The 21,256-nt window shown below is 38.1% G+C and overlaps 1 protein-coding gene across 1 annotated transcript; it reads right to left on the bottom strand.

The window, feature by feature from the left end:
* Positions 1-14,110: 14,110 nt before the first annotated feature.
* LOC105053799 (probable WRKY transcription factor 14) lies at positions 14,111-19,243 on the bottom strand. Its single transcript, XM_010935091.4, has 4 exons — positions 18,366-19,243; positions 17,445-17,585; positions 15,796-16,474; positions 14,111-14,449 (listed from the first exon to the last, which is right to left on the bottom strand). The coding sequence occupies exons 1-3, from the start codon at positions 18,932-18,934 to the stop codon at positions 15,919-15,921; spliced, it is 1,266 nt and encodes a 421-aa protein (XP_010933393.1). The 5' UTR covers positions 18,935-19,243; the 3' UTR covers positions 14,111-14,449; positions 15,796-15,918.
* Positions 19,244-21,256: the final 2,013 nt, after the last annotated feature.

The following is a 21,256-nucleotide window of genomic DNA, read 5'->3' as shown; positions in this document are numbered from 1 at the left end:
CTATCAAACAAATTAATTTAATCAAATTAATTTTTTAAAAAAATTATATATTGAGGTTTATCGAAACTCTTACCTATGTCCCCTTTTTTTTTAATTTATTTATTATATATATATAATTAATTTTTATTTAGAGAAGAGAGAAGAAATTTCTTCTCCTCTTCCTCACGCTCAAAAACAGGGGACCCGAGCCCTTTCCGAGCGCCTCCCCTTAATCCGGCTAGGTAGGTCATCTTCGGCCACCCTCCCCGGCAACTCCAACGACGGCGAGGCTACCGTCCCGGTGGCAGCCCCACCCCTCCTTGCTGCCGGCGACGGAAGGAGAAAATCAACGCAAATAGGGGTGTCCCTGTTTGAGCCCGAATCGGCATCTCGTCGGCTTCAAAGCACACCGATGATCGGAGGATCAATTCAAAAAGAAAGGAGAAGAAGAATACCTTGTTTCGACATCCAAAGACAGCTCCGACGGCCCCCCTCTCTTCCGATCAACCACCCACGGTGTTTCCTTTGAGAAAATCCCTCAAATCCCTCAAATTTCTTCGAAATTTTTGTTGTAAGATCCTAAGGGAGGAAGAGGGGTCTTTATAGGGAAGGTTTTCTACCCTAGCTGGACTCTTTGAGTCCGATTTCATCGAAAATGGGAAGGAAGAAGACTCCGATTAGGAGTCTTCCTCCTTCTGTAATTTTTTTTTTTTTACTGGGCCGTCACAGGTTTACAGGCCCAAAACCTGGGCCGTTACAATCTCCCCTCCTTAAAATAATTTTGTCCTCGAAATTTACATACCTGAGTTTTCGAAGAGTTGTGGATACTTGATCTTCATTTCTGTCTTGAGTTCCCATGTAGCCTCTCTCTCACTATGATTGCTCCATTGGATCTTCACATAAGGAATACTTTGATGCCGTAACACCTGATCCTTCTTGTCAATAATCCGTACTGGATATTCTTCATAAGTCAGATCCTTCTGAAGATGCAAAGGTTCATAACTCACCACATGACTTGGATCTGGAATATACTTTCTCAATATTGATACATGAAACACATTATGTACACTAGATAAAGCCGACGGTAATGCTAACCGATATGCAACCTCTCCAATCCTGTCTAAAATTTCAAAAGGACCAATATACTTTGGACTCAACTTACCATGAACTCCAAATCTCATTACACCTTTAGTGGGAGAAACTCTTAGAAAAACATGATCGCCTACTTGAAATTCCAGCTCCCTTCTTCTATTATCAGCATAACTCTTTTGCCTGCTCTGAGCTGTACGAAGTCGTTCTTGGATCATGTATACTTTTTCTACTGTCTGTTGCACTATTTCTGATCCCAACAGTTTTCTTTCTCCCACCTCATCCCAACAAATGGGCGATCTACACTTCCTTCCATATAATACCTCGAAAGGAGCCATCTGAATGCTTGCTTGGTAACTATTATTATAAGCGAACTCAATCAATAATAAGTGATTATCCCATGCTCCACCTAAGTCCATAACACAAGCCTTTAACATATCCTCTAGGATCTGTATGGTTCGTTCTGATTGTCCGTCAGTTTGAGGATGAAAAGCTGTACTGAAATTTAACTTGGTACCAAGGGCTTTATGAAGGCTCTTCCAAAACTGAGAAATAAATCTACTATCTCGCTCTGACACAATAGTAACTGGTACTCCATGCAGTCGTATTATCTGCTTTATATACAAGCCTGCCAATATTTTTAAGGAAAGACCAATTCGAAAGGGTAAGAAATGCACTGATTTTGTCAATCGGTCAATAATTACTCATACAGTATTATTATTCCGAAGTGTTTTAGGTAACCCAGTCACAAAATCCATAGTAATATGCTCCCATTTTTACTGAGGAATAAGAAGAGACTGCAATGGTCCTGCTGGTCTTTGATGTTCGGCTTTTACTTATTGACATACCAAACATTGAGCTACAAATTGTGCAATATCCCTTTTCATACCAGACCACCAAAAATTTCTTTTCAAATTTTGATACATTTTTGTGCTTCCAGGATGCATGGTGTAAGCCGAACAGTGAGCCTCCTCCAGGATCTCATCCCTTAATCCTGGAATCTTGGGAACACATAGTCTATTATCGAACCTCAATGACCCATCCTCATGTGTCCAAAATTTTGTCTGTATACCGGATTCCACTACTTCTATGACCTTTTGTAACTCTGAATCCTCCTTTTAAGTTGTCTTAATCCTTTCAATCAAAGTAGGCTGTAGTATAAGATTTGCAAGTTGAACTTGAGAATCATGTAGTCGTATTTCAATTCCTGATTTCTCCAAATCTAGCAATATAGGCTTTTGTGAGGTAATTAGAGCAGCCAATTCACCAGAAAATTTTCTACTTAGAGTATCGGCTGCAACATTCGCCTTCCTGGGATGATAATTATTATCAAGTCATAGTCTTTCAATAGCTCCAACCATCTTCTTTGTCTCAAATTTAACTTCTTCTGAGTAAAGATATATTTTAAACTTTTATGATCTGTGAAAATCTCGCAATGCTCTCCATATAAATAATACCTCCATATTTTTAAAGCAAAAACCACAGCTGCTAATTCTAAGTCATGAGTTGGATAATTTTGCTCATATGACTTCAATTGTCGAGAGGCATAAGCTATCACCTTTCCTTTTTGCATCAAAATACAACCGAGACCTTTACGAGAAGCATCGCTATAGATAGTGAAACCTTCTGTCCCGAATGGAATGGTTAAGATTGGAGCAGTCACTAATCATCTTTTTAACTCTTGAAAGCTTTGCTCGCATTCATCTGTCCATTCAAACTTTACTTGTTTCTTTGTTAGACGAGATAGAGGCATAGCAATACAAGAGAAACCTTCCACAAACCTTCGAAAGTAGCCAGTCAACCCCAAAAAGCTACGTACCTTCGATATATTAGTAGGTTGGCTCCAGTCAACTACTGCCTCCACTTTCCTTGGGTCAACTGAAATACCATCCTTGGAGATGACATGCCCGAGAAAAGTAACACTGTTCATCCAAAATTCACATTTTTGTAGCTTTGCATACAGCTTCTTTTTCCTTGGAGTTTGTAATACAATCCTCAAATATTCTTCATGCTCGAGTGAGCTTTTTGAGTAAATCAAAATATCATCAATAAATACAACTACAAATCGATCCAAGTATGATGCAAACACTCGATTCAAAAGATCCATGAAGGCTGTTGGTGCATTGGTCAAACCAAATGGCATGACTAAAAACTCATAATGCCCATATCTAGTTTGAAAGGTTGTTTTTGATATATCTCCAGACTGTATCTTCAACTGATGGTAGCCAGAATGAAGATCAATGTTTGAGAAGACCTGTGCCCCTTGCAACTGATCAAACAAATCATCGATTCATGGTAAAGGATATTTGTTTCACACTGTTACCTTGTTTTATTCTCGATAGTCTATGCAAAGCCGAAGGCTACCATCTTTCTTCTTCACAAAAAGTACTGGAGCTCCCCAAGGTGATACACTAGGTCTAATGAATCCTTTGTCCAACAACTCTTATAATTGCTTTTATAATTCCTTCAATTCTGCTGGAGCCATTCGATAAGAGGTTTTAGAAACTGAACTCATACCAGGGATCAAGTCAATAGAAAACTCAATCTCTCGATCAGGAGGTAGTCCAGGCAGGTCATCTGGAAAAACATCAGAAAATTCCTTCACAATAGGAATATCCTGTAACTTGAGCTTATTATCTTGAGTGTCTAATACAGTGGCTAGAAATCCTTCACATCCTTTTTTAAAAAATTTATGGGCATGGATAGCTGAGATGAACTTCTGGTGAAAGAAGGATTTAGTACTCATGAAACTAAACTCTGACTGATCTGGAATTTGAAACCTTATTGTCTTTTTGAAGCAATCAACTGTAGCATGATATGCTGCTAACCAATCCATCCCCAGGATTAGGTCAAAGTCCTTCATCTCTAAGACTAATAAGTCTGCTTTCATCTTCCTATCTTCAATACTCAGTATATAATCTTTGCAAATTGAATTAACCAAGATCACCTCTCCACTTAGTGTGCAGACACAAAGATCATTTTCTAAAGGTGTAGGAGATATCTCATTGGTCTTCTTAATAAAACTAGTTGCTATAAAAGAGTGGGTAGCTCCAAGGTCAAATAGAGCATAGACATCATTGGATGCTATTTTAATCATACCTGTTAGATATTTACATAATATTTATTTATCATTTAGGGCTATATGTCCATATATATCTAAGCATATAATATTTCATGACATATATATAAAATAATTTTTAGGAGATCGGTTCAGTACCTATCACCACTGAGTTAGAAGCATTAGCATCCTGTTGTGTAAGTGCATAGACTCGTCCTTGGGTCTTTGATTTTTGTTATCGCGCATCTTGTCTTTGTACATCTTGGGGTGCTCGATTTACGGGGGTATTTTGAAAATTTTGGGGCATCTGCTATCTCTGTGATTCTCCTCTACTGCGGCATACAACTGCTTTGTGGCCATCTCGTCCACATTTGTAACATTGTCCCCCAAGCCATGTGCAATCTCGTTTAAGATGGGATCCTCCACATCTATAACATATAATGCTCTCCTGAAATTGTACTTTACTTTCAATGGCAGTCTGGTTTGATTTTGGGGTCTTTGGTTTGAAGGCTCTGATACTTTGACCTTGAGAATCAATTGCTGGACCTCTTTTCTTCATACATTTCTCTTTTGCTACTTGAGCATCATTGAGTCGTTTTTCTATTATTAAGCATTTGTTTACAACTTCTTTATAAGTGGGCAGCTCAAAAACAGTCACTAGCTGTTGGATTCTCTCCCTTAATCCATTCTCAAATTTTCTAGCTCGAACATTTTCTTCAGCTATCAATGCAGGGGCATATCTCGATAATTCTTCAAATTTGGCTGCATATTGAGCAACTGTCATGTGGTCCTGTACCAGTAGATCGAACTCTCGAAATTTCTGAAGTTGGATACTCTGAAAAAAATACTTCTCATAGAAGACCTTTCTAAATTCTTTCCATATAAAAAGTACATCATTTGGCCCTAACTTTTCAATTTTCATCTCCCACCAATCAGCTGCCTCACCTTGTAACATAAAAGTGACAAAAGTGACCTTATCTTCAGCAGGACATCTCAAAGCATGAAAAATTTTCTCTATTGCTTTTAGCCAGCTTTCAGCTTCCATAGGATCTGAGGTCCCTGAGAATGCCGGTGGTGCATACTTTTTGAAATCTAATAAATTGATTTGACGTTCATACTGATTTTCAGCTCCTTGTTGCTGCTAGGACTGTCGCTCCTGAAATATTTGTTGTATGATTTGCTGTTGTTGTCCTTGCTGCACCTCTAATATCCTCCTCATATCTTCCCTCGCAGCCACTTGTTGTTGAACCAGTACTTGCATTAACTGAGCTGCAGTAACTTGTTCCCCAAATTGAATTTCAGGTTCTCCTGGAGTTTCTTCCTCGGGAGTGACCTCTGTAGGCTCAGTAGGATGTTCTTGTTATGGTGCATCATCATCCGGTGAGGGTGGAGCATTTTCTTATTGCATACCTGGCTCCCAAGCATTAGAGCCATCCGCAAATTGAGAAGGTCTTCGATTTTGCCCACGCTCAGTCCCTCGTGCCATGTCAACCTACATAGTTTCACTTTAGTCAGGAACTTAAGAAAAATATCTCATATTAGTCAATTTCCATCTAAAAGTCTATCCATATACTCTTTCTTTGAAATGAACCTTAGGATTCCTAAATCTAGGCTCTGATACCACTCTGTCACGCCCCAAACCCAGCACCTGAGTTGGGCACGTGACACGGCCACACAAACCCTAGAGCAGCACCCTGAAGATCATGTAAGGCCTAAATAATTTAACACTTCAAAATTTTAAAATAACCAAGTAAATACCAAATCAATCAACTGAGTCACAACTTCAAATCAAATGTAAACTTGTTCAATACAATTATTCAAATGTTCATTGGTATTAGAGAATTTAAGCTAATTGAATTACTAAAGGCTTCAGTTCTTATTTGCTCTCGCCCAAACCATCCAAACTAAGCATCCTGTGAGTCTGAAAAAAAATAAGAAGGAAATATGAGCTTCTCCAGCTCAGTAAGAATCACTACACATGTACATCAAGCCAGTAGATAAAAGTAATATTTCTGAAATCAATACAATTTGTGAAAACTCATATGTATATAATAACTGAAATATTATCATAAATATGTATTTAATAATATGGATCATCATATATCATCAAGTGAAGTCTTCATTCATTGTTGAATTACATATTATATGTTGCATCTTTTCACATTTTCAGTTTGTCAATCTTTTATCCCTTTTTGGCTTTGGACTAACCCAGACCATACCTCAATATCTTTTCAATCCAATTTTTCTTTCATATAAGCCTTTCAAGACTGTCCCAGGATGAGCTCCTGGCCGGCTATCCCACGTACGAAAGCTCGTGAGAGGCTGTCCTAAGCATAAGCTCCTGGCGGGCTGTCCCAGGCATGAGCTCCTGACCGGCTGATCCACCTGTAAGCCAGTGAGGGCTGTCCCAGGTATAAGCTCCTGACGGACTGTCCCAGGCATGAGCTCCTGACCGGCTGATCCATATGTCGAGGCTAGTCCAAACCATATCCTTTTCATTTAATTCTTGATTTTATCGAATTATTTCAAATTATAGAATGATGAAATTGATAAGTCATATCCATAAGACTCATACCATCAATCATAAAAATTTTTTCATAACATACTCATATTTAAAAAGATTCATATAAGTCATATATCAATATCTTGAGCATAGAAAACTCATCGATTATAAATTCAGTATTGCAAATTCAACATATAAGACTAACAAATAAATAACATATATATAGTGATGATCATGTACAGGATTCTTACCTCGATCAATGAGAAATCAAATTCACAGCCTTATAATCTAAAAATCAAAACCCTACTCATTGTCCCCCTGATCGTTGGACTGTTCTCCTATCAAACAAATTAATTTAACCAAATTAATTTTCTAAAAAAATTATATATTGAGGTTTATTTAAACTCTTACCTATGTCTCTTTTTTTTTATTTATTATATATATATATATATTTATGTATATATATAATTAATTTTTATTTAGAGAAGAGAGAAGAAATTTCTTCTCCTCTTCCTCCCGCTCAAAAACAGGGGACCTGAGCCCTTTCCGAGCGCCTCCCCTTAATCCAGCCAGGTAGGCCATTTTCGGCCACCCTCCCCGGCAACTCCAACGACGGCGAGGCTACCGTCCCGGTGGCAGCCCCACCCCTCCTTGCTGCCGGCGATGGAAGGAGAAAATCAACGCAAACAGGGGTGTCCCTGTTTGAGCCCGAACCGGCATCTCGCTAGCTTCTAAGCACACCGATGACCGGAGGATCAATTCGAAAAGAAAGGAGAAGAAGAATACCTTGTTCCGACGTCCAAAGACAGCTTTGACGTCCCCCCTCTCTTCCGATCAACCACCCACAGTGTTTCCTTTGAGAAAATCCCTCAAGTCCCTCAAATTTCTTTGAAATTTTTGTTGTAAGATCCTAAAGGAGGAAGAGGGGTCTTTATAGGGAATGTTTTCTACCCTAGTCGGACTCTTTGAGTCCGATTTCATCGAAAATGGGAAGGAAGAAGACTCCGATTAGGAGTCTTCCTCCTGTAAATTTTTTTTTTTTTTTGCTGTGCCGTCACAGGTTTACAGACCGAAAACCTGGGCGTTACAGGTACTGTACCAGCATGCAAAGGTGCATCCTGTATCATTTGATTTGATATAGTATGGGATACCTTATTACTAATATTCTATTGATATAGTCGATGATTTACCCATATACGTCTCACGAGCTAAGACCATCCATTAAGGCACATGCATTGATCTTTATCAGGTTGGCTGTTGGCAAGAATAATCATTTTTGATATAATGGATGATTTACCCTTCTATGTCATGACAATATCACGAGCAAAGACCATTCATTGAGGCACATGTATTGATCTTTATCAGGTTGGCTGTTGACAAGAATAATCATTTTTCTTACAAGCTCTTCACTCTTGATGTGCTAATCATCACATTGTCTTCGACTTCTCTTGGCTGTTGACAAGATTTAGGTGCTTTTGTCAAGCTCACATAGCATATATTGGTCCAAAGTTTTTGACCAGGCTAATGCGTATATAAATCAGATCAAGTTATCAATGTGAGAGTCCACGAAGGCTCCTCATTTAAAGATATAAGTTCAGTATCAAAGTTGACAGACACGATTACAATGTTTAAGAAAATTATCCCTTACATTAGTCTGCATACCATGCGTGTCCAAAGAACCCAACCAGCATAAAAACCGAATTCAAACAAAATTCTGCCGCCAACAGGATCTGTGTACAAATCTACTCCAACAATTTCGGACATCAAACTTCAGCAGCCATCCAAAACAACCAAGCCCAATTATAATTGGCAGATAATACAAAATCCGCAGAGCTCCGATTCACTCCAATTTTTTTTCCCAAGTTTTGCCCCTACGGTCTTCCTGCAAAATAACAGCCAATTCAAATGGAATAGCTTAATTAGTGCTCCAAAGACAATCTGTTTGCTAAGTTAATTTGGCAATGAGATCAGCAGCTCTATTTGCTTCCCTATAAATATGAGAAGATCCCCTTAGATTAGATCTTTATCCAAATCCTTATTTGGCAGTAAGTTTGGACCTCATCTAACCCACTCCAGTTATAACTTCTAGAAGTATGTGCCATTTATGAAATTTCTTTGCTAAGTCTGCGGGGTCATTTTCAAGAGTAATCAAAGTCCTATGAAAGCTTCATTTGTCCTCCTTTTTTTTCTGGCATATTGTACCATTTGCTACTCTTTTTAATATGCCCTCTGATATTACTTTTTGTAGAACTTGTTAAGTTGATGAATGCTGGATTTTTCTATTGCTCACTTCTTTTTGCACTAACTTTCATGCAAGACATGCAAGCATCCAGCCTGAGCTGTGTCATATCTCCATTTAAGGGAAGTTTTCTCTAATTCGTATATCCAGCCTTAATCATTTGATTGATGTGTTAGGCTAATCTTAGGGTTGATAAATGGAGCTAGCTCAAGTTTGGCTCAAGCCTGTCTCGCTCCATGAGGAAACGAGCAAAGCTAGAGCTAGGCTTAGATTAATTTAAAATATGAATATATAAATTACACACACATAAGTTTAATTATTAGTTTCATATAAATATATTTTTTAATTATATCTTATATTAATATAGATTATATAGAATAACTTATATTTTAATTATAAAAAAAGAATATTTTACGTGTATATCTTTATAAATATTCAAAGTTACATGAATATCTTTATAAAATTATTATTTACATATATATCTTTATAAATTTTTCTTTTTGTACATCTATACATAGGAATATTTTAGTTATTTTAATTTTAAATCTTAATTTTTTAACGATGATAGGAGATGTGGGTACATATACAAAATATACGGACAAAGAAGGACATACATACAAAATAAGTATTTTATGAGAATATATATGTAAATATCAATTTAAAAAAATATTCAAGTAAATTTAAATTATTTTTTTTTTCAATCTTTGGATTTGATGAAGAAAAGGTATGCAAATTAATGACATGTAAATTGAGGAATCAGCAAATGATACCTCCCAGCAGCCTTGTGAATTCTATAGACTTTTATTTGTTCTTAGGGACTAATACAAGTTTCAAACGTGCTTCAGAAGGATGGCTATTTTCAGAAAAGTTAACCATCAGTGCTGTTTAGGGAATCTATGATCTTAAGTAAAAAACGGAGAAAGTGTTGTGGCAAAGGTAAGTGGTAAATGACCTATTAAAGGTTAGTGTTTGATCGCCACTAAAAATTATTTTTTCAAGTTATTCAAAAAAAAAAAAAGGATTGCTATGGTTAACCAAGATGCACCACCATGACTGAAACCAAGGACTCGGATGTGAAGAGTAAAGCAATATCCAGTTTACTTGGTTTTTTTTTTTTTATTGTAAAAAAGGAAGAGGGGCAACTCGTGTAGCAACTTCCTCTGGGCGTAACCATAAGAGCCTCCTTTCACTGAGGAATGTTCGATTCGAATGGCTTTCGTTCCATGACCAACTCATCCGAGTCACAAGATCCCACCACAAAACACTCAAAGTGGGCGGTTCTTCCCATCCAGAGAGAGAGAATTCCTCTTCCTCGTGCGAGTACGTCACTCCAGTGCCAAACGGTTCACTTGGTTTTCACCAATGAAGTAGCTATAGAGATTATCCTTGCTGCTCTAGTAATTGCAGGTGGCTGGTGGAACAAATTACCGAGTTAGCATGGGATCACCAATTGAGGAGGGTTTTTGTTGATATATAGTCACTTGCTCAATTTGTCTTTTTTCTTTTTTTGAGGGGGGAGGGGGTCGGGTCCGATCTACCTATTCTTGGTTAACTCTTTGTTATAACTTGCAAGACGGATTGATCCCTTGAATCATCATTACGTGGAAAGATTAGAAATCATGTACACCATACTAAATTATGCATCACATGCATGTGACCATATTTTAAACCAATTCGAATATGGCTACCAAGAAGAGGCAAGTAGATCAGAAAGTCCTCAACCATAAAAAGGTCAAGCTTTTGGTTTCGATCTTTGCATGCTTTTTTAGGAGGTGCTTGGTTGGAAAAAATCAAGGTTTGGAATGAAAATCAGAATGGATGACTTCGATTCCAACCGCTTGATTAGAGGGAGTTCCATTCAGATTCTGATTTCGAGATGGAATGAGGATGACCCGATCTATCTAAAGGGGTGCTTGGTTCACGATTGTAATCGAAATCGGAATGGTCAAATCTTCCAAAATGCTTAGTTCATGACCGAAATCAAAATTGGAATAGAAATTTGAATCCATTGAGAAGAGTAGGGATTGAGTTTTATGTAAATTGGACTATTTTCATTCCATCCTAGAATCGAAATCGGAGTAGGACTCCTACCAACCAAATGATTAGAATAGAAGTCATACATTCTCATTCCGATTCCTGACCCCCACTCCCCACAACTAAGCATCTTCTAAAACTCAATTCCTACTCTCTCCTATGGATTTAAATTTTCATTATGATTCTAATTCCGATCATAAACCAAATATTTTGAAGGATTTGGTCATTTCAATTTTTATTCTAATCCATTCCAAGTTTCATTTTGATTCCGATTCTAGATATAAACCAAGCACCCTCTTAAGGTCCACTTGACTTGCATGTATTAAGTGCAATCTCGATTGCATGTGATTTGATCTGGTCCGGAGATGCATCAACGTAAAATTGGGATGGATGAGAGTAGAGGTAATAGCTGTTTCGAAACACTTAGTGTAGAGGTCTAATTATTAGATGGACCGATCCCGTGGGCCGATCCAATAGTAACTTGCCACCTTACTCTCTTATATTTAAACAATTTTAGATCTGATGAGGAGTGCCTGTCATCTATCGGCTGTGTACATGCTTTAAATTGAGATTTGGATTGGTCCACAGGACTTGGTTCATATAATAGTTTTTAACAAGGATTTAAATTGTATAGAATAGAACTGTCTCAGTTTTCTCATAAAATAGGATGCATCATCGTCTCATCCTATTCTGATATTTGAGATAAAAGATATCTTAAAATATTTTGATTGAAATATTAAAATGCTAGTGGGATGATTCTGCCTCGATACATAAGATGATATTCCATCTCGTTGGCCCGTTTGCATTTGAATACTTGATTTGCAGGTGCGGAGAAAGATGACTACTGCAGGTTAATGCATGCAGGCAAATTGCACCTACGCTGTGAGCAGCATGATTGGCTTCACTCGTACGTGAATCAGACGAGACCGCCGCATCAGCGAACCTGAGACGCTGACATCACATGCTTGGCCATATGCCCTGCATTCCTCTCGTTTTATATGTAATGAAGATATAATTTGGACGGAGTAGGGTTCGTTACTTGTGATGCACGTATCCCGAGTGAAGCACCGTGCTATTATATTTGTGCTATATTTTATGAGAGAGATTAGTTTGCCCTTTCTAAGTGCATGAGAACAGTAACGAGTTGATCCAATATGCCTTTTCCTATCCATATGATATCCCTTGTATGATGGAAAGAGTTGAACACAGTGCAGATTTGAGATACTGAAGAGGAACCAGATGAAACCCAACCTTGTTCCAAATTTTTGTCTGATTAGGCTGGGTTAGTTAGGTAATCTCTCTCTCTCTCTCTCTTCTTTCTAATTTAAAAAAGCGAGGAAGACCTATTCAGACCTGAGCAATTAATTCCAAATTGTCGAGGATGCATTGACAAAAATTTGAATCCAAAACCTCTTGAATAGGCTATACAACAAAGATGCCTGCAGGCAATAGGCTATACAACAAAGCTTAGCACTTTCACAACACCCTGATGGAGGAAGGAATCAAGATAGTCTTTACTTCTAGAATAGAGATTATAACAAGATGTTGAGTTGAAATCTTCAATTTTCAAGCTTTCTTGCTTGTATTATTAGCTATTCTCTTGTTAAACAAAATAATTGTCAGAGAAAAGAGCAGATATACTATGACCAAAGTTATAACTGACTTTGAATATAGAGCCATATTTGTAAACTTACAAGTTACTACCCTTTTTTTATTTGCTCCCATTTTCTGTAAGAATGGTTTTCCATCGGTCTTTCGCTTTTTCTCAGTCATCAACTAATAAAGAAAGAGCTAGATAAAGACCTTTAGTTTCCTAGCTGTCTTCAAAGTCCAATATAAGAAGAACTTGATCCAGCATTGGAGGATTTGGAGGCCCAGTTCGTGAATTAGGTAACCTAACCCCCTCCACTGGAACTATTCCTAATATAAATTGAGTATTATATTTGTTTGTCATCTACCTTAGAGCTCCATGTTATGGCTTAGCTATTGTTTAACCGGTTATATAAACATATAATATTAAGCACATATTATCTGATAGACATATGTCCTATGAAGCCAAATGCACAAACCCATCCCACCAACAGCTATCAACACGTGAGATTGCAATCTTTAACATAAGTTCCACCATATTCTGGATATATGATTAGTTTAAACCTTTTGTTGGACTTCGGCAAAGATAATACCACCCATCTTGAGGCTAGCTACCTTCCGATGGTGCTTTGACAGACTCGATAGCTCATGGTAATACTAATTAATATGCCACTTTTGATGCCGGATTATCAGACAAGATCACGAAGATCAATCAACAAGTCTACCATGATGTATAATAAATTAAGTAGAGCTTATTATATTCCTTCTACACAACTGTCAAGATAAGTATCATAAGATGAATGATTGGATATATGAGATAAGAAGTATGGTCTTTCCAGCAAGGGCTTCTACTAGCTAGTCTAGAAGTCATGGGTCCCCTTTCTTTTGCATGGTAATAAATCAAGCACCACAACTTCCATTTCCTAGCAAAGTAATGGCTACAGTTGCTCCCATGATATATTATAATTGTTCATTGTTCATGATGGCTCATACTGCCCATCAAACAAAACAGATGGTCACGGAAATTAGAAAGCTTTGGACCCTTGGTTTCAAATGGAAGTGACTTGAGTAATAATGAGTGGAGCAAATCACCAAAGTGGGGGAATATCATGTTTCTTTTCTCCTTGAATGATTGATGGAGGAATTCTCTCTCTAAAGCAAACAATGGCTTCTAGGGTTCCAACATTTTAGTGCATACAATATTCAAGAAATAACCAATGCAATCATTTCTAGAAGCCAGTTTTTGTTGCTTTACTAGCAGCAAATAGGACAGGAGGGGGCCAGACCATTTGAAAGGTTCTCATGTATGGTTTAAAGAAGGGGATCAAAAGAATGCCAAAAAAAGAAAAAAGTTTTCAGGAAAGTTCATCCATTATGAGCATCAAAGTTTCATTTTTTTCCCATTCAAGCGTCCAAAAGCTGGTTTTAATATTTTTGTTGCTAGCATTAGTAACAAAGAGGAGAGATGAAAGAGAAAACCACCCCACGGGGGGCCGTAACAACTGCTAAAAAGTTGTACCAAGAACAGAAAAGTTCCAATTGGTTCGATCTTCCTCATAATTTCTCAGCTGAAATGCAATAGAGGACAATGCCCCCCCACCTGCTAAAAGCTCAACCATTCAACAAAAGCTGTCCATATGCAATGAGATCACTGTTTTCAAGTATTAACTTAATACATACATATGTGTAATGAATTTGAGAGAGGAAAGAAAGGAAAGAAAATAAGTCTTGGTTTAATCATATTAAGAAACTTGATATTGCAATTAATACATGAATGAACAAACAACCAGCCATCTGATATTTGTATGCTATCGGGCACGCACTTTTGGTGGATCCACATGTATGCATGCAAGTGTTTGAATGCATCGAGGGGCATACATACTCGATGGTCGGAATTATTCTTGACCATCTTTGCTTACTCTCTTCATTTCAGTCTTGCAAGCAGCATCATATGCGTCTGGAAAATGAAAAGTAACACAGGCAATTACTTAATTTGGCGGCATTAACATGATTAAGCAAAATTCCACATAGCAGACTGACTTAAATAAAGGTATACGAATTCACATATTGATCTCTAAAATTCATTAATGTGTATAAATTCCAACAAACAAGAATGTGTGCAGTGCATTGACTGTTGAAGGGATTGGTGTAGAAGTATCTCCATATTGGATGCTGAATAAGAATTCTTAAGACCAAATCACCAAATATGTACCATTTTTAAGTTTATCAACAAATGATCAACATGCTAGTTGCTGCTAAGTTGAAATCATAGGCACGCATGATATATGCATGCTGAAGGCAAAATGTATGGTTGCTTTGCTAAGCTTAGCTCTCTCTCTCTCTCTCTCGCCCCCTCCCCTCCTCCCCCCAGCCCACCCACACCTCACCCTCTCTGCCTTTCCCTCCCCCTCTATCCCTCCCCTCACCCCCCTTAAAAAGGGGAAGTAAGCACTCATAGCTTAGTTTAGCCAGTTGAACAGACATGCTCTACAAGTCATGCATGAATACACAGATTGAAAGATATCTCCAAGTATAGAATTAGCTAGATTGGTTATATTCGCATGAAACAAGGACTTCGGAGGCATACACATGCTCCCCTAATAATATGTGACATAAATTATAGAACCGCATGAATAGAGGAAAGATCACGCTTTAAGGGGGAAATCAAGACTGAAATGTGGTGGTGCAAGCGTTGTTTTCAAGAACAATCTTTAATGGCTAATACACTGAAAGTAGAATTCCGATGTTTGAAAGAATTGAAGGGTATAGGAAAGAGAGCTGAAGAACAAAAGAGCCATAATAATATCACTTCGTTCCAAGTCTTAACCAAATGCAAGCTCATCTCCTCCCAGCACAATATTTATTAGAAGAAAAATAGATCCTTTCATGCCCATCTCTTTTTCTTCCAATTTCTTTAGCTACCTTTCTTTATGACATCTCAAAGAAAGTCAAGCCACGGTGGGTCCTCCATTTGAAATCCTCAGCAGACTTCAATTATTTTCCCCACTTCGAAAGAAGAGAAGGAGGAAGACAGAAGTGAAAAGAAAAGCTCATCCCTATATCAGCACTATCTCAACTTCCTTATGTGAAGGCTTTTCCAGTCACATCTAAGACGTGTACTCGCTCACACTGTTGAAAGCTTCTGTTCCCCAGCTTTCTGTCCCATCCTTCAATATCCCAAGGATGTGTTTCTAGCATGGGCCTGCTCCCAATTCACCAACACCTCTCTTGTTTTTCTTCTAATCTAAAGGTTGTTTTGTTAAATAACAAGAAAAAGGAACAATATCAGAAAGAGATCCTTACCCCCACCACAAGATTCTAACTTGTACTTCAAGGTTTATACCGAGGCCTTGGACACAACTGCACCTCCATCAAACAAACCAAGGGTTGTTTTTCCTATTGGTGTTTTGCTGTACCCAGGTCTTGCTATAAACCTTTCTTAGCTTCTTCAAATGAGTTCCCAGTCCAATCAAAAAAGTTGAATGGATCCAAAGCTCTCTCTCCCCTCTCCTCATCTGGCTTGGTTTCCATTGATCCTTTTGAGAAGATGAGGCTCATTGGGTCAGGCTCGAGCTCTGCCAAATCTGCGAAAAAGTCATTGGGTTGATTCGATTCTGGGATCATGGACTTGTAGCTCTGCTGGAACAATTGATCGAATTCATTATTTTCCACTGAATCTATGGCCTTCCCCATCTCTCTCGCTTCTCCTTTGACTGCAGGAGCGCTCGAGCTTGTCATCACCTTTGACTCCTCTCCATGGCTTGTGGGTGGTTTTCGCTTATGAGGAGAGTTCTTTGAACCTGAAGAGCTATTCTTTGATGATTGGGATCTTGAAGATCCGGCAAGTGCGTTCCTTTGAGTTGGCCATGGGTGATTGTGCTCGGATGTGTAAGTGATGACCAACATGTTGGGATCAGTTCGGCTTCGCTCGACTTGCTTCCTTGCTGAGCATCCCTTCGAACTGCTACATCTGTAATAACCCCTGAATTGCATTGAGCTCATCAGCCATCTAGAATCTAAATCATGAATTCACCATCCAAACTATTGGAAAAAAAAAGAGGTTAAAAGACTTAAGCAGTTTTCTAGATACATCAAAAAAAAGGTTCTCTACCAATTTTGATTCATGCTAATAGACAATGGTAACAATGTTTATCAGTAAAATGAGCAACTCCTGTGACTAATAAACAACTACTCTTCCATTTATTAGTTAAACAAATCATTATATGTAATGCAAAGTCCCTTTGCTTTAGTTCATTGAAAACATAATGTATGAGCAACAGGGAAATAAGTAATAAGTTTAATGGAAGCAAGATTAATAACACCTTGATAGTGGTGGTCATGACTTAGCAATGTTCATTTCATAACTCGAAAACTTCTACAAAAAACAAACCATGTTTTCTGGTGGAAGCCTGAGGCTTCTTCCATTTTCATCAAAAAAAAAAAGAAAGAAAAACAAACCGTGTTATCCTCCTTTTAAGATAGAAAATGCATCAGGTGTGATCTTATCTTTAATGCTAAAATTAATGTTGCCCCAAACAGCAATGGGCATATCGTTTCAAAAAGTCATGATTTGCAATAGTTCAATAACTGCACTCATTTAAGAGAGACAATAACAAAAATCGTTTTCCCTACTCATGCTTTTCCTTTGTGCAAAGGATGATGAGAGGATGCAAGATGATACTTGGAGCTATGACATCATCCACCCTTGAGAAAGAAAGAGTAGAAAAATTGAGAGAGAAATTGTATTATCCCCAGAAGAATAGAAGAGAAATGCTAGTTTTAATTTCCTTACTATAATCATAAAAGCCTTATTCTATTCTTATCCTTTGACTTCTACCATTAGCAACTCATGTGATTCCACCAAACATCAGGATCGGATGGAAGAAGAAAATATGACTCCTTTCGGTCAAGAAGAATCTGGGGTTTCAGCACGTGATGATGGGATGGTTTACCTCGGATATGGGGAACCCTTGATGGGTTTCTGGCCATACTTCCTCCAAGCCCATAGATCAGAAGGAACAACCTCTCCGCTAGATCTGCTGCTTGTTGCTGCCGGTGCTGGAATGCAGACCACTTTCTTTGCCAGACTTTTTCTATGTAATTTAAGAAGAAGAAGGCAAGTTAACTCTCTTAGTCTAAATTCTAGCGGAAGGATGAAAAGAAATGAAGAAAGAAAGAAAGAATAATTAATTTCTAGCAACCATGCCTAGTTACGTTAATTTTAATCTGTTCATGAAAGAGAAAAAGGAGGGCATCAACATAGGGATGATCCTTTTGGTGAGTTTGCCAGCAAAAGTTTCAGATAGCAAGAATGAAAGGTAAACCTGTGCTTGGAATCATGACATAAACTAGTCCATGGGCATCTGTATGTCTGCGTGTTTGTGTGCTCTTTTTAGCTATGTGGCTTGTGACCACCTGAAAACCAGGTCTACGGTTGGTATCATAAAAGAGAAAAGATAAAAGGCCCATCTTTTATTACCCTAATCCTCGGATTTCCATCAAGTTCTACTGTCAATTCAGACAAGATAACTCCTTTTACATCATTCCCATCAAGATCCACCTCTTAGAGTGCCTTTCCAGCTGAATGTTAGAGTTCTCTCCAATAGGCTCTAACTTCAATTTAAATGAGGTTAAAGTCCTTTCCTATCATTTCCAACAAAACCCACACTTCCAAATTAAGTTATTTCTATGGATCCCTTGGTAGGGAAGAGGGAAAAAGAAAAAGAAATTAAAACAAAACAAACAAGTAAACAAACTATGACACGGAAATTTTTGCTTAAAATGAAAACCAAAGGCTGGATTTCTTGAAAGAAGAACTGAAAAATTGTTCAAAGTTCTTCCATCAAAATGTATAAGAATCGACCAATTCGAACCTTCGCTTGATCCCGGGAGTCCGAGGGGACGAGATCTGCACCCTAATGCTGGGATCCACCGGGCAGCCCAACGAGCCATCAGCCACCTTTATCATGCCACCAGCCACTACTGGAGAAGGCTTGATCACCCTCGGCGAGAGCGGAGAAGTCCTGCCGGTGCCCGGCGAGATCTGAAGCACCCGCGAGAACATATTACAAGGCCGCCTCATCTCCGCACTCGTCATCATGTTCTGCGCCCCAAGACCACTACTTCCACCGCCATCACCACCACCACCACCACCCTCCGAGATCATGCTGACTAGGCCTGATGTTGTGCTCGGGCCATCGAAGAACTCCGAGCCGATCAATTGGTCGAGCAGCGGGTCTCGGAGGCCGGCGAAGGGGTCACCGAAGTCGCAAACGGCCTTCCCCTCGGTCGACGGCGGCGGGAAGGTGATGGGTTCGGAAGGGAGCTGCCAGCTGGTGTTTGGGAACTCGGAGCTCAACGCACTGCCACGACCACCAGCGCGGACTATGTCAGCTAGGTCGCCCTGGTCATTCTCCATCCTTTGCCAGAAGAAGTCACACATAACTTCTCTAATAGCTCAAAAAAGGATGGAAACTATGGAAACCGAAGCTTAGGTTTTCTAAGTCTAATGGACTTTGCACCAAAGAATTAGCTTAGAACACATGCATCTAGATAAGCACCAGAGAGAGACAGAGAGAGAGAGAGAGAGATGGAAAGGAGGGTAGAACTCAAAGATGATCTTAAACCAAACAAAAGGAATAGGCTGTAAGAAGGGGAGACACAGAGAGAGAGAGATGACATTATATTTTATATAAACAAAGACGCTGACTTTTTCACGGTGGAGACTTCCCCATGCGCAACAAGGAGAAAGGAAGGGAAGAGTAGATTATTAAAAGGATTATACAAATGAAAAAGGGGGAGAGAAGCGGAAGAGGGATGTAATATATGGAGAACGGGGTGGTTTTATCATGGAATATGGTAGGACGGAGGGATATGGAAGGGTCCAAATCCATACAACTTTTTGTTTTTGTTTTTTTCTCGTTTAATGGGTTCTTAGGAAAAAAAAAAGTAATTTTTCTTTGGTTATTGTCCAGGAAGGAGACCTTTCCGAAATTCCTTTTTATAATGCATGAAATGAAGGAGAAGAGGTCTTATCAAAAAAAACAAGCAATGAAAGCGAAGAGGCGGCAAGAAGCCGCATTTCTCGGCTTTGGTACTCCCCCTCCCCCCCCCTCCCCCTCCCTCTCCCTAATTTCTTTTATTCTTTAAGAAACACAGCCAAAACTTTGCAACCCTCCTCAATCAGCATAAATCCTCAATTAATTATTCATAAATATCTTAGCAGTCTATAGTCATGCCACTTTTATTCTTTAAGAAACACAGCCAAAACTTTGCAACCCTCCTCAATCAGCATAAATCCTCAATTAATTATTCATAAATATCTTAGCAGTCTATAGTCATGCCTAATATCATGATACTCCAGCTTCTCTCAATATCCCGGTCAAACACAAGATTCAAAAGTATCCCCTCACAACATCATGTCATACTTTCTACAGTGAGCTTGTAGCTAAGTCAGAGATAATTTTTTTTGGATAAATTATATTTTTAATTTCTAAACTAAATCAAATTTTTTTTTAAAATTTTTGAACTGCAAAAAGCTAAAGTTTAGTCCACGAACTTTTGGAATCGATTTAATATTGCTCTTAAGTATGATTCTAATAGTTTTTTGTCATCGAAAATCCGATATGATAAACTCCGGTGCTTAAATAAAATTGCATGATATGAATCAGAGCTGAAGTGACTTAAAATATTTAAAAAAATGATGATGATATAGCTAAATCCCTAATTTTATCTTTTTCTCCATCTATCTTCTTCTCATCCCAAAATCCTAATAAAAAAAAAAAGAGAGAGAGTCCTCTTTCCTCATGGCTCTTGCCTCCTCTTCCTCACTGTGCCATCCCTCTATAGCCCTATCCTCCTTCTCTCTTCCAATTTTTTCTTCTTTATTTCTCACCATTCCATCTCATTGAACTCTCCATACCTATCTCTTCATCAAATTTCTTATCTTCTATCTCTCTTTTTTCATTCCCAAAATTCCAATGAAAAAAAAAAGAGAAAGAAGGAAAATCTCCTTCCCTTTATAATCCCATCCTCCTTCATTCCTTGATTCTTCTCCTTCACTTATCTCCTATTATCTTCTCCCAATGCCTCCCACCAAGCTAATGTCGGTTTCGTCATCTTTCCTTCTATTTCAAACCCCATTTTCTCCATAATCCTATATATCCTCTTCAAATAAGAAAGACTAGAAGATAATCATATATATATATATATATATATATATATATATATATATATATATATATATATATATATATATATATATATATGATTGAAAAAAAAGGAAAGAATCATTGTTTTACTATATCAATGATTTTTTTTAAATTTAATATCACATAAGCACCATATAACCATCAGTGATTATCACATCGGACTTTCAGTGAGAGAAAGCCATCAAATTTACATTTGAGGGCAATATTAAATCGATTTCGATAGTTCGAAAGCTAAACTTTAGCTTTGTGTAGTTGATCGACTATTTTAAAAAATCTTACTTAATTCAGAAACTAGAAATATAATTTATCATCCTTTTTCTTAAAGCATGTATCGTGCTTTTCTTGGTGCGCACAAAAAAAAAAAGTGGTCTTCCTGATGACTCAGGACCTCCTTATCTCTCGTGTTACACAAAAGATCTGCTTTCAATCCTTTTGGCCTCTTTTAGGGTGTTGAAGGCTTGGGACATGGACATGTGACCACATAACATCATGAATTCATGGTGAGAAGAAACACTTCATGGCTTCTTTCTGAGGTTCTTTTGCTTCCCAGGTGA

Source organism: Elaeis guineensis, chromosome 11 (genome assembly GCF_000442705.2).
Source record: "Elaeis guineensis isolate ETL-2024a chromosome 11, EG11, whole genome shotgun sequence".
Lineage (NCBI taxonomy): Eukaryota > Viridiplantae > Streptophyta > Magnoliopsida > Arecales > Arecaceae > Elaeis > Elaeis guineensis.
The sequence above is the reverse complement of the archived record's forward strand: the minus strand, read 5'-3'. Positions and strand labels throughout refer to the sequence as shown.

Bases quoted from the DNA above. Each gene is read 5' to 3' on its own strand.
- LOC105053799 (XM_010935091.4), bottom strand. From the start codon at position 18,934: ATGTGTGACTTCTTCTGGCAAAGGATGGAGAATGACCAGGGCGACCTA. The intron at 17,586-18,365 runs GTTCGAATTGGT...TAAATTACATAG, and splicing joins ACTCCCGGGATCAAGCGAAG to AAAAAGTCTGGCAAAGAAAG. The intron at 16,475-17,444 runs GTAAACCATCCC...AATGCAATTCAG, and splicing joins AAGGGTTCCCCATATCCGAG to GGGTTATTACAGATGTAGCA.